Below are 13620 nucleotides of genomic sequence, written 5' to 3'. Positions count from 1 at the left end.
GTAACAATCCTACAGCAAAATCTCACAATTTCACATGCTGTGTTTACACACATTTCTACAGGATAATAATCATCAGATTATGAGTTTACAAATGATATCTCACAAGGCATACTTTGTACAAAATATGTAACAATATAAAAGTGGTGAACATGGGGTACAGGGTGTCAGTTATTTTTCCTAAAGGGCTGCACTTGGATCCAAACTGCTTTAGCAGCGCTGAGGATCCACAAGACTGTTGCACTCTGCAGGTGGGGAAGTTGCTGCCTGTTCACAAGCCCAGCTTCTGCTGTTTCCCTTAGAGTGGCTTTTAGATAGAGTATGAGCAGAACACAAAAGCTTCTATTCTGCCCTAACAGCTCTACTATGTTTGCTTGTCTGGAGGGCTGTTTGTTTTTATTTTTCCTCTTATATATGTGGCAAACCTTGTCAGAATATACTGGACTTATTACATAGACAGTTGTTTGCTGAATAGGGTGTAAGAGCTATTACAGCTCATTTAAGTGAAGTTGTCAGACTATTTTCTTTACAAGTTCTTTTAAAAAAAAAAATTGTCTTTAAAAGTGTGTTCAGCTTAATGGGGCAATCATAATTCATCTCGAGCCAGGAAACTGTAACTGCTTATGGTGACATCAGTAGCAGTATAGGACTTAAACAGTCCCTTACTGGGATGGAACTACAGTAACGGTAGAAATATTTACTTGGGTTTTGTAAAAATATTGATGCTCTGTAAGGTGAATAGTTAATAACTGTTGGTAACTCAATCTGACTTTTAAAGAAGTGTTGTCAGCATCTTGCTTCACCTCCTTCCATTCTAGCTCACATCACTTAAAAGTTGGGATGTCAGACTTTAATAGAGTGTACAACAATGGTTCAACCCTGGCAGTTGGTTGAGATTAGGGACCATTAACATCACTTTTGAGATGAAGTAGATGTGATTTTTAATATGCTAAACATGCCATAAAATATTTTTTTCCAACTTTTTTTCATTTGTGGACCCCTAAAAAATTTCAAATGGAGGTGCAGACCATTTGGAAATTCAACCTGTGGTCCGCAGGCCCCTACCATAGAAGTCTTAGACTGAAAACTGACTGAGCAGAACTCAACTATAGATGTTGCACATGCTCGGCACAGTATTTGACAAAGCGTGAGAAAGGGCGCTAAACTGTGGGCTTCTGTGGTAACAACAGCACTTCTGGGTTTTGACCTGTAGGTGGGGGGCATTCACCTACTTTCGATTGATCAAAAGTATGCCTTTTCTGGGATCTGAAACTTTATTTTCATAGTCACCTTTAGCGGACCCCTTAGACGCAGTCTGTGCGGACCACAGGTTGAAAATGACTGTTATAAAACATTGGAAAACTGGAGTCTCAAGCTTTTGTAATCCCAGTGATTGAGATATGGGACACTAAAATGGTGACTGGACCATCAGACCAGTAGTACTATTTGACATTGGTCCAGATCTTAAAATAGCAAATCTGAGACCTCAGAGCAATAACTTTTGATCCCTGCGCTGCCATTATAATGGATGTTGGAACAAAACTTGTGTTAAATATTAAATAATTTTACTCTTATTCAACTTAGGTATGTTCCTCCAGAACAAGCTAAGGTGGTGGCATCAGTCCATGCATCTATATCAGGGTCCTCTGCTAGTAGTACAAGCAGCACACCTGAGGTGAAACCGCTTAAATCTCTCTTGGGAGAATCTGCACCAGCACTGCACTTAAATAAAGGCACACCTAGCCAAGTGAGTGAGTAATGGCTAAGAGTTCAGTGGTATGGGATTATGTTACAGTATTTAAAAGGAGAATGGGCATTTTGTGAATTGAACAAGATTTTACAAAATACTGAAAATTGTGGCATTAGTGGGTTACTGCTATTACAATAAAACTGTCCTGTCCTTAATAGCTTTCATGCTGTGTTGCTTTTATGGAATGTGAATAGGGGACTGACAGTAAAATCCAGAAACTGAGTTCTGCAGTGGCTTGACTTTGAATGCTTCAAACTAAAAATGATAGCCTCTGCCCTGTGTAATAATGACTAATAGACAGACTGGTATTTTTGGTGCTATTTAATAAAACTAAAACTCTTTTTTTTGTTTTGTAACAGGTTTTTGGCTAAACATCTTATGTATCCACAACATAGAGTAAAAGCTGTTTTATCTGGCACTTCACCAACCAGAAAGCTCTATAAACAGCATTTCTGATCTTCATTGAAATTCCGGTTTACAGTCCGGTTGACGCGGGGCCAGCAAGGGGTTGGGGGTTGGGGTGTGGGGCGTGGGCTCTGGGAGGGAGTTTGCGTGCAGGAAGGGGCTTGAGGTGCAGGAGGGGGCTCAGGGTGCTGGATCCGGGGGCTGCTCACCTCAGGTGGCTCCCTGCAAATGGTGACCTGTCCCGGCTGCTCCTAGGTGGAGGTGTGGCTCTGTGCACTGCCTCTGCCCGCAGGCGCTGCCCCTGCAGCTTCCATTGGCCACGTTCCCAGCCAATGAGAGCTGTGGAGCCAGCGCTCAGGGCAGGGCAGAGGGCAGCGTGCAGAGCCGCCTGCTGCACATCTGCCTAGGAGCAGCCAGGACAGGTCGTCGGTTGCGGGGAGCCGCCCGAGGTGAGCGGTCCACGGATCCGGCACTCGCACCTGCTCCCCAACCCGCTGCCCCGAGTCCCCTCCCGCACCCAAACTCCCTCCTGTCATTAACTGGCATTTTTCACTTACTGGCACACCCTATTCCCCCAACATGCCGGATAAAACAGCTTTTAGTGTTGGTGGGTTGGGTCATCCTCCTCCCTTGCATCCTTGTTGGAATTTTAAAAACACACCACTGCCTCCTATGAAGCCCTCTGTTACAACTGCCATCTTTTTATTAAAGAGAGGCATGGACAGGACTTTTTTCTTAACCTGTCAGGGTTACTGCTTTTAGAAGTAAAACCATGTTTTTTCAACATCTTGAGATTTGCTTTATCTCTTCAACCCAGCCCCCCTCCCCCCCAAATTTGGGCCATTGTGACAAAATTAAGTTAACTATAAACTAGATTTTATGTAAATGGTCTTCCCTGTGGTATGAGGAAGTATTTTGATCAGTCCAGTGTACTATAACTTCAACCTCCCTTCCTTAGAAGCAGTTCAGGGGTCAGTGAAGCTAACTTAATTAACGTGTTTTTCTCTATATATGGTCATGAATACTGTGCTGTATATTATGCAATTGTGTCTTGTTGCATTCTTGTAAAATGACTTTCGGCTCTCTGTCTAGCTCATCCATAACGGTACATGATAGGTTGGAGGGAAAAAATGCATATTTGAAAAATAATGTATGATGTAAGTAGTCTGTATAATGCAAACGCACAAGAGGGTAAAGCTAAGGTTAAATGTTTGTTTAGAATTTCCTGACTCTTGAGTTTTTTAGCATGCAGCTGTAATTTTCTGTTGAGGAATTCTGCAAGAAACTTAACTTTTTTTTTTCTCTGGAAGAAAAAGAATGGGGATTCCGTGAGAAGAAGGAGCTTCAGTCTACATGGCTCTGAAGCTCTGCTGGGCTTCAAAAATAATTGCAAATACCACATACAGGTTCCATAATATGGAGCCATTTGTTTAGATACCTCTAATTTTCCAGAGACTAAGATGCATGTAAAACAGGAAGTCTGCTGTGTAACTCCTAAGGTGCACTTCAGTAGGGCTACCTGAAGACTCACACTAAGCCCATGGGGGTTAGAGGGGGAATATGCTCTTGCACACCTTAGGGAGGGTGGGAGGAGGAGGAGGAAAGATTCTTCTGTGTACCAGATTTTAAACTAGAAGCTCTAGGTTAAATTACCAAATTTTAACGGGTTCATTGCTTGTTTGTTTCACATAATTGTGGTCTGAATTCTAAAGTTAAGAAACTTGATATGGCTTGCTAACCATGCTCCGTGGCAAAAAACTGTTCAAAACTAGTACCAGAAGTAGCTTATTCGGTCTGTAGCCTTTAGCTGTTTGTAAAGCGTGGTTAAATATTGGCTTTCCTGTTTGTTTAGCTAATTAAAATGTTGTTTGTAGTCCCCTGTTATCGTTAGGTCTCAAGGACAACAGCAGCAGGAAAAGAAACAATTTGACCTCCTCAGTGACCTTGGCTCAGATATCTTTGCTGCTCCTGCTCCTCAGTCAACTGCTACAGCAAATTTTGCTAACTTTGCACATTTCAACAGTCATACAGGTAAGAGTTCTGTGTAGACACTCCCTTCTAATTAAATGTATAGAAACCTGAGGAGTTGTTATTCTTTATGGCTCATAAATAGGAATGATCTTCTGAATTAGTAAAAGGAGAATTAATATTCTGTGCCTTGAACATTGTTATATCAGTTGTTAAGATTTAGCTTATGGCAAGCTGGAAATCAAGTTTAATAAAGCAAGTATTATTCTAAAGTTTTAAAACTTACACTGTGCATTTCCTTTGCAATAAACAGTATGGGAAACAGAAGAGAATAGCTATAAAATATAGCGTAGTAGTACTGTTTGACATGGATCACATAAATATTGATCTGTACCTGACACAAATTACGTTTGGTCGCTTTTTTGTCACTCCGCTTTAATTATTTTTTCCCTTGAGTTGCTTGTTTATAAAGCAAATGTTTGGCTAGAAGTCAGGAAGCATCAGTGTTGGTGGCAAGAGAGGAGAAGGTGAGTAAAGTAGTGGGAATGAGCAGAGGCTATGCAAGATGATGTTAGTTCTTCTCTCTGAAAAAGTTGGCAAGATACTTTATGGAAGGGAGTGAAAAATAGTGAACAGACAGCTGGTGTGGGTGTCAATGAGGGGGAAGAAGCAATGCTGCCTCACTGAGTATGACAGAACTGAAGGAAGAGAGAACAAACTTGTAGTGGAGGAAGTCCATGTGGCTGGGACTCACTAGTGTGGGGGCAGCAGGAAAAGGAAACAGTTTTTGAGCAAAAACCAGGGGTAGGTGTGGTGGGACAGACTTTTAAATATTTAGAATGGCTGTCTGTAAACATTCCTGAATATTACAGAGGAGGAAAAATAAACAAACCTCAATCCATATAACTTTATCCTAAAGAATAATGACCACTAAGTTGATTCTGAAGAACACCAATAGTTATACGTCAGCAGCCTATAGATATTGAGTAGTGTGTTGCCACTAACCTTCTGTGTGATCATGAGCAAGTACCTACCCTTTGTCCTTGTCTACTTAGATTATGAACTCTTCAGGCTAGGTACTGTTTACTAAAATGTTTAGTATCTAAGGCAGCGGAGCCCCTATCTTGGTTGGTATCTCTGAGTTCTACTAATATTGCTAATGCTGAGGAGAAATGCTGCTCATGAAAAATCTTGTGTTCATCTGAAGTGTTGTCGTCATAGTTGGCGTGAAATTACAAAGTTGAAAAATCATGGGTGCAGACTTCTGGTGAGTTGAATAAGGTATTCGTCACCAGTTTAAATAAAAACATTTATAAATATTTTTTTAAAAACTTTTTTTCAGGCATTCTATTTTAAAGATAATGTGAATGACCAATTTAAAATCAGTAGAATTAAACATGAAGAGTTCTAGCATATTTTATAAAGCATGCGTAAAACAAAGGCTTTCATGTAAATCAGTTTCTTGGAATGTATTTAAATTGGAATGATGTTTGTTGACCGATTTCAAATTTTAATCTGCAGATTTACATGCTGATTGGCCAGTATTACATAAAACAAAGTTTCACTCCAAGGGCGTCTGGATACTTAAGTTTCAGAGTAACAGCCGTGTTAGTCTGTATCCGCAAAAAGAAAAGGAGTACTTGCGGCACCTTAGAGACTAACCAATTTATTTGAGCATAAGCTTTCGTGAGCTACAGCTCACTTCATCGGATGCATACTGTGCACATCCGATGAAGTGAGCTGTAGCTCACGAAAGCTTATGCTCAAATAAATTGGTTAGTCTCTAAGGTGCTGCAAGTACTCCTTTTCTTTTTGTGGATACTTAAGAAGTCTTTTCCTGTAAAGATCCAGCCTAATCAAACCACATTTGTATCCGATTACAATGTACTTGAATTCTTTTTTTTTTTTTTTTTTTTAAATAGACCTCAAGAACTGTAAGCCTCTTTTTAGGCGAACTGTTTTTTCATTTTATGCTTGATCAATCTAATACAGCATAAACATGGTCCATTACCTCTGTTCAGGACTATCTTACTACTTTATATAGGATTGAACAGATACAAAGGAAGATATATCTTTCAAGAGGAAAGACTAAAATTTTTAATGAAGTCAGCTAGTTTTTTAGATTGAAATTATTGCTTTAAGTTGTGAATGGGATGAATACCTGAGTACATATCACTGGTGTCCTTTTCTGTAGTAAGGTGCTCTCACTTTCTTGAGATAGTGAATTGAGGAAAACAATCCCACAGAATTTTAGAACCTCGGACTTTAAGGCTGGTACTTTTTACCTCTTATAAACACATTAAATTACGAACATCTGGTGGCAAATTTAGATCACTAAGCCAGTTTTCTGTACAATGCAAAGTGCCTGCCTCACCAGGCTGGCAAGCACCATACCTTAATAAGGACATTTCATATGTAGTAAACTGTTTTCAGTGATCCAGCTCATAAGTCCACGTGGCTGAAGCCCTTCTGTTCTATGCCTATCAACATTCTAGTGCCTTTTCTCCCCTCATGAACTTGGCTTCTACACTTTGGTTGTGGTAACACCCTGTGAAGCTGGTTCTGAAGTTACAGATTTGTCTTGTGGTTCAAAGGAAGGAGTTGTTGAACTCACGTACGCATACAATAGCAAACTCTTAAAAGGTCTATAGAATATAATTGGGAATCATTGCACGCAAAATTAAGATGTACGTGAACATCTTATAGTAAAAGATACATGGGCAGGTGATTGGCTACAAAGATTGTTGCAGTAGAAGATAGAGGGCTTTGATGTATATAGGTCAGCAGTTCTTGCTTTGGCGGTGTACTGATGCTGGTCCGTGATGCCTATTTTGTTGATGTGGTAGTGGTTCTGCCTCCTTTACAGCTTCTCCTACAGGAGATTGAATATTTTTTCATTTGGAATGTATAGTCTGGCCCCTTATAGAAACCACTGCTGAGGGGCAGCAAGATTAACAGCCTCTGTTATAAACTGTTGCAGCCACAAGGGAAGGGTGAATTTAGTAGCCAGCAGGAAAAAAACTGTTGTAATAAGGTACTTCTGCATTGGTTGGGTAGACTGTGGAGACAGTGAGAGCACTCTGTGGGAGGGTTGAGTGCCTGTTGCTGTACTGTTGTAATGCCTGGTAACTGCACAAAAATGTAGCTTCTGATATGATCCATCTTGTGGAGGTCCTAATGTGCCAAGTAGTACATGGGAACTTGGGCAGAGGGATTATGGAGAAGAGTGGGGCAAAGGAAACTAGTTTAACATATTGTAGACGTGAATTGAGGAAGGAAAACAATTTGAGTACAAATTTACTTAACTGAAAATGTGAAAGTTCACAAGAGTAGTACAGTTTTTTCTTCAAGTGATTGCACTTATCCATTCCACTCCTGGTGTCTGTGCACCCAGGGCCTGGCAGTCGGAAACTTTTTTCCCTGAGCTTAGTTTAGTAGTTAGTGTATTTACTATAGTTAGTTTTTTAATCTGAAAATTTACATGCTGATTGGCATGTTTTTTAACGGTGTTAAAAAGTTATATTTTTTAAAATTATGGTTGTTTGTTCCCTGTTTCAGGGTTCTGATGCTGCTACTGAGGCATGCCCTGGTCTCCAGGCTTCAAGCCGTGTACTTCTTGCTCAAGGCCTGTCAGTGAGCGACCCACACAATAGTTGTCTGAAGTGCCTGGGCAAAGCACACATTAAAGACCTGAATACTATTCAGGACTTGCCATTTGAGGGTCCTTCTCTGTTCTCAGACAAGACAGATAGCAAGCTTCATGGACTTAAGTATTCAAGCCACCTTACGCTCCTTAGATTTGTATTCACCTGCCCCAGTCAGAAAGTACTATCAACCTCAGCAGATGCACCATTTTTCTGTTCCAGCTCTTCAATAGTATCTGTCAAAAAAGAAGTCGTGGGATTATAGGTACAGGCTTCCTCCTCCTGCTGCTTTGGCTCCAGTTCCAGGTATCTCGAAGGGGATGGAAAGTGCCAGTCATTTCTCCAGACCCAAATTCCTCCTCCCTTTGCCAACCATCTGTCCCTCTTCCTCAGTTCTTGGTCCTGAATTGCTTTGGACCAGTGTGTCTAGAGCACTGTGGAGGTGGGATATACTCAACCGTTAGTTTCTACCCCTTCCTGCTATCCTTCCTTCTCATGCCTCTTCAGGGACCACTCTCAAGAGGAGCTCCCCTTCCAGGAGGATACAGTCTCTCTTGGTTGGGGGCAATATAAAAGATTCCACATCCTCTGAAAGGGAAGGGGTTTTAGTTCCGCGGTTTTCCAATCCCAAAGGTGAAGGGGCCAGGTTTAAGGCCAATTGTAGACCTGCATCAACTCAATACATTCTTAAAAAAGATAGCTTCAATTATCCCTTCCCTGGATCCTAGGGACTGGTATGCTGCCCTCGACTTACAGGATGCGTACTTCCTTGTGGCAGTCACTTCCTGTGAGCTTGATTATCTCAGATTTCTGGTAAATCAAAATTATTATTGTCACGCTGTCTGGAGTGGTTCATGTCCACGAGTGCCAGCCTCAGGTCAAACTATCAAAAAGCAGGGCAGATGCCCCAAAGTGGTGGTTCTGTAATTAGATTTCAACTACCCAGTAACACATGTGAACTCCTGGATCACTGTACTAGTCTTACCATGGAGTCGCAGACTGTACCCTCGGGCATTCCAGTCTATCTTGCCACCCAGACAAGCTGCACTTAGTGAAAAATAATTACTTACACCAAAAATCACAAAATACTCAGGTTGCTACCAGTGCCAATAGACCAGTCACTTACCCCAGGTCAGTTTGTACCGGAGATCTCAACAAAGAGCACGCTGGTAGCTAATCCTATAGTAAACTTCCACCCATGAAGAAATCAACTAAGTTTTTGTCCTACAGTGGCCCAGTTAGACTTGATAGTCCTTTTCCTGCCTAGGTTCACAAGTTCAGAACAGGCATTTTTACAATTATAAAGCAAAACTTTCCTGAGAGCATGGGATACAGACATTACAAGTAAGATTAATGTATGCAGCAACATTCCAACATTTTGTAGAGTCTAAACACAGTCTTACAAGTCTAGCACCTATCTTGAGTAGTACTAACACACGTGAGCTGGTCTGGTTTCCAGCTATGAATTTTTCAGTGTAGGAGTCAGCTGTGCAGATTTGGTAAGAGTTAGCACCTCGGTTACCAGTGTCACAATTATCGGTTCACTGTACTACCATTTGGCCTATTAGCCGCTCTCAGGATCTTTACAAAAGTTATGTCAGTAGTAGCTGCATTCATTAGAAGATCGGGAGTTGAGGGTAGGGGTAAATCTGGATGACAGGCTTGTCAAGGGTCTGTGTCAACTGTAGGTACAGCGCAGTTTATGCCTGATCCAGTCAGTGTTCAATGTTGTGAGACTGCTAGTCAATGCAGAGAAGTCTCCTGTCTCCCTGTCCAGAGAGTAGCATTCATAGGGGATTGTGCTGGACTTTGTTCCAGGCAATTCAATCAATTATTATAGGTAGAAAACATTACCCAGTCACAACAGCACGAAACTGTTTGAGGCTCCTGGGTCATATGGCCTCCTGCCTGTATGTAGTTCAATATGCCGGCCTGAACTCCAGAATTCCTCAGAGTAGGTTGGCATCCATCTACTCGCTGCGCCTCCATTAGATAGACTTGGTGATGAGAATGACTTATGTTCTTGCCTCCTTTGATTGATGGGCAGGTTCAGCCAATGTATGTGTAGGTGTTCCATTTGCCTGCCTGCAGCTGATGCTCATGCTAGTGATGGATGTGTCTGCCTGGGATGGGGAATCCATTTGGGTTCTCTGCAGACTCAGGGTTTCTGATCCTCGGAACACTTAGCTTTCAGCCCTGCCATTGATGTGTAAAACTATCGGACCGTAGTGTGAGATGTTTCTTGCACATCAAGGAAAAGAGTCTGTTAGTCCTTACACACAACACAGCAGTAATGTTCTGTCTCAAGCAGGGAGGAGCCAACTTTTTCCACTCTATCAAGAGGCAGCTCTCCATTGCTAGCTTGATAGATCTAAAGCTTCTTATCTTTGGGGGTCCAAAATGATCCAACAGACCACCTGATCAGATTGCTTATGAGTCACTGAGTAGTCTTGGTCCAGATACATCTTCCATTGGTGGGGTTTCCCCAAGTAGACCTGTTTGTGACAAGGAAAGTGTCAGCAGTTCAGCTCCTGCTAGATTGCAGCCCAGGTTTCCTGACAGTCGCTGTTTTTGCTGCCGTGGTCAGGCAGCCCATTTTACATTTTTCCCCCAATCCCACTCATTCAGAGGGTATTACTAAAGATAAGATGTGACCAAGCCAGAGTCATACTCGTGGCTCCAGCTTGAGCCCATGAACACTGGTTCTCCACTCTCTTGGCAGTGTCAGTGAAACCTCCAATCTCACTTCCATTAAACTGAGACCTAATCTCTCAAGGTCATGGGCGCCTACTCCAACTGTATGGATGCTCCGGTGCTAATATTAGAAAGTGATCTTGCTTGAAAGAGGTTCAGGAGGTCCTTCTAATAGTAGAAAGTTTTCTACAAGAGCTACTTATCTCTCTTAAATGAAGGCATTTTTCCATTTGTTCTTGCCAGTGGTGGGGTATTGCTGACCTGTTCTTTGGTTCAACATATTCTGGACTAATTATTGCACCGAAAACACCAAGGTTTGGCTGTTAGTTCAATCAAAGTACATCTGGCAGCTATTTCAGCATTCCACCCTAAAGAAGATAATCACTGTTTTCTCTAATGACATATCTACAAGGTTTTTGAAGGGCCTGACAAGTTGTGTCCTCAGGTACAAGATGGTAATTCTCCATGGGACCGAAACTTGGTGTTTGTCCAGTCTTATGGGTCTGGCATTTGAACCTTTGGCTACTTGCTCTCTGCTGCCTTTGCCAGTGAAGATGATATATTCAGTGGCCATCACTTCTGCCAAAAGGGTAGAAGTATGTGCTTTAATGTCGGGGCCTTCCTATATAATATTCTTTACGGACATGGTTAATTTGCATTCTCACCCCAGGTTCATTCCAAATGTGGTGTGTTTTTCCATATCAACCAGTCCATTTGTTTGCCTGCGTTCTTCCCGAAGCCACATTCGAACAGGGAGGGAGGAGTGTTTTACATACCTTGGACTTCAGAAGAGCTCTGGTATTCTATTTGTGCAGGACCAGGCACTTCCATAAGTTCTACCAACTATTTGTAGTGGTGTCAGACAGAATAAAGGGACAATCCGTCTCTGTGCAAAGAATCTTTTCTTGGATCAACTCTTATATGTGCACGTGCTATGTCCTGGATAATGTCACCCCACCGATCAGTCACAGCTCATTTGACAAGATCACTGTGCTTTGATGGTGTTTCTGCCACAGGTTCTGGTTGTAGATGTTTGTAGAGTGGCAACTTCCTCCTCAGTCCACACTTTTGCCTCCCGTTATGCTGTTGCTCAAAACTCCAGAGATACAGCTAAAGTTGGATGAGGAATTCTCCAATCTCTATTTAAAATAGATTCCAATTCCACCTCTTGGTGACTCTCAAGCCACAAAAACAAGAGTGGAATGCACATGTGCAATCATTCAAAGAAGAAAAAACTGTTGCTAACCTTTTTCTGTAACTGTTGTTGTTAGAGATGCGTTGTACATGTCCATTCCATGGTCCGCCCTTCTGTCCCACTACATTGGAGTTCCAGCCAGAAGGAACAGAGTGGGGCTAGCAGTGGTTCTTCCCTTTTATACCTTCATGCAGTGGTGCATGGCAGCAACGGTGCTCAAGCCACTCAACGGATACTATGGAGGGAAAAGGTTTCCAACGGCCATCACTGGGTGCACGGGCACCAAGAGTGGAATGGACATGAACAGCGCATCTCAAAGAAAAACAGTTACTAAACAAGTTAGTTACCATCTTTCCCCCAAGGAGGATGTGGGAATGTGTCACAAGATCCTTATCAGGAGGGGTGACAGACATTCTCTTCGGAAGTCCATGCTGCAAAAAATGTCATGAGTGTTTGAAAACGGCAGTTTTTCTATTTACATACAACTTCTCTTCCATTTTTAAATATGCAGTGTAAATGTTTATTATAGAATTCTTATATTTTGTAAGATGACTCTTTATTTTCTATAGCCAGAATTGTCACAACAAACTATACTTTAGGCATCAGCATTTCTATTGTAGCTTATTGTTTCCTGGGATTTATAACTTAGTTGTAAAACTTGCTTCAGGCACATTGAAAGCACTGACCTGATAATACCACACAACCTCCAAAGAACCCATTCCCAATTCTGTTATGTCAATCGAAAATCACATCATATTGAGGGGTTTTAGATCAACTTAAAAAAAAAGTAAGTCACTTTAAATTAGAGATTCATGTGTAGGGATTCCCCTCTAGTCATTATTGCTTGCATAGTGTAGCACGTAAATAGCGGCTAGAATTTTCAAAGGGGCCAATGAGTTGAACACTGAATTTATATTGACTTTCATTGGGAATTGAGCCCCTGACTCCCTCAACCAACAGCTTACCTCAGTTACCTACAATGTCATGACACAAAGGGAAGGCTGAGGGCACAATGGGTGTCAATTCTAAATTCCCTTCCTTTGCAGGTTCACTTTTCACACCTAATGTTGATGGACATGCAATTTTTTTTAATTGTCCAGTATTCTTAATATCTGGATCTGGGGGCAAAAAAAACCCCTAAAAAGGCCAAGTCAATATAAATGCTGTTTTGCAAAAGAAGGCATCTTTAGTATTTCACTGCTTGGTTTGGCTTCGTGTTCTGTTATGTGACTTTTTTTTTTAATTGCATTTTAATTACATAGTGCTTTGAATGCTTTGACAGGTTGAATGACTTCTAAATAGTATGTATCCAAAACAAACTCAGTAGTGACAAATTAAATTCCCTCTAACAATGTTGTACTTCATATATAAATGCTTGACATTTTGAAATGGTGTAAAAATACATCCTAGAAGTAGAACATATTTCACATTTCCAAACCAGACTCGTGGGAGTCAAATAGCTTACCAGACGGATTGGCATTTCACTGGAAAACAGTGTTTGGAAAGATAAATCTTGTTGTTTGACTCTTTTAACCGTTACAAATTTGGTGTTCTGTTTTCAGGGCTTTCTGTGCTAGTACTGTTGGTTTAAGATGAATCTGACACTGTGTATGTCTACGCTGCAATCGAAAGCATAATTGCCGTTTGAGTAGGCATGCCCATGCTAGCTGTAATCTAGCTTTTCTAGCGTAGCTAAAAAATAGCAGTGCAGCAGCATAGTATTGGCTTCATCTCAAAGCTTACAAGTATTCCTAGCCCATGCTGAAGTCTGTGCTGCTGCAGCTTCATTGCTAGCCATGCTAGTTAGATTAAAGCTAGCCTAGGTATGTCACCATTCGCTGCAATTATGCTTTTGATTGCAGTGCAGATTTACCTTTTCTTGAGGTCATGCAGTTACTGTGGGTAATGGCATATCACTCATGCTTTAACAGAAATGAACTATGGAAAAATGAGTGGGAAATTTATTG

The 13620-nt window shown here is 41.4% G+C and overlaps 1 protein-coding gene across 29 annotated transcripts in view; it reads left to right on the top strand.

The window, feature by feature from the left end:
- The window catches only part of AGFG1 (ArfGAP with FG repeats 1), a 69395-nt gene that overhangs the window by 39631 nt on the left and 16144 nt on the right, over nucleotides 1–13620 (top strand). For all 29 annotated transcript variants that reach the window (XM_037908211.2, XM_043522063.1, XM_043522064.1 and 26 more), the window contains exons 4-5: nucleotides 1582–1744; nucleotides 4027–4183. In XM_037908211.2, the coding sequence (XP_037764139.1) occupies nucleotides 1582–1744; nucleotides 4027–4183 (320 nt within the window). The remainder of the gene's footprint in view (nucleotides 1–1581; nucleotides 1745–4026; nucleotides 4184–13620) is intronic.

Source organism: Chelonia mydas, chromosome 9 (genome assembly GCF_015237465.2).
Source record: "Chelonia mydas isolate rCheMyd1 chromosome 9, rCheMyd1.pri.v2, whole genome shotgun sequence".
NCBI lineage: Eukaryota > Metazoa > Chordata > Testudines > Cheloniidae > Chelonia > Chelonia mydas.
Note: the sequence above shows the minus strand (reverse complement) of the source record. Positions and strands in the feature narration are given on the sequence as shown.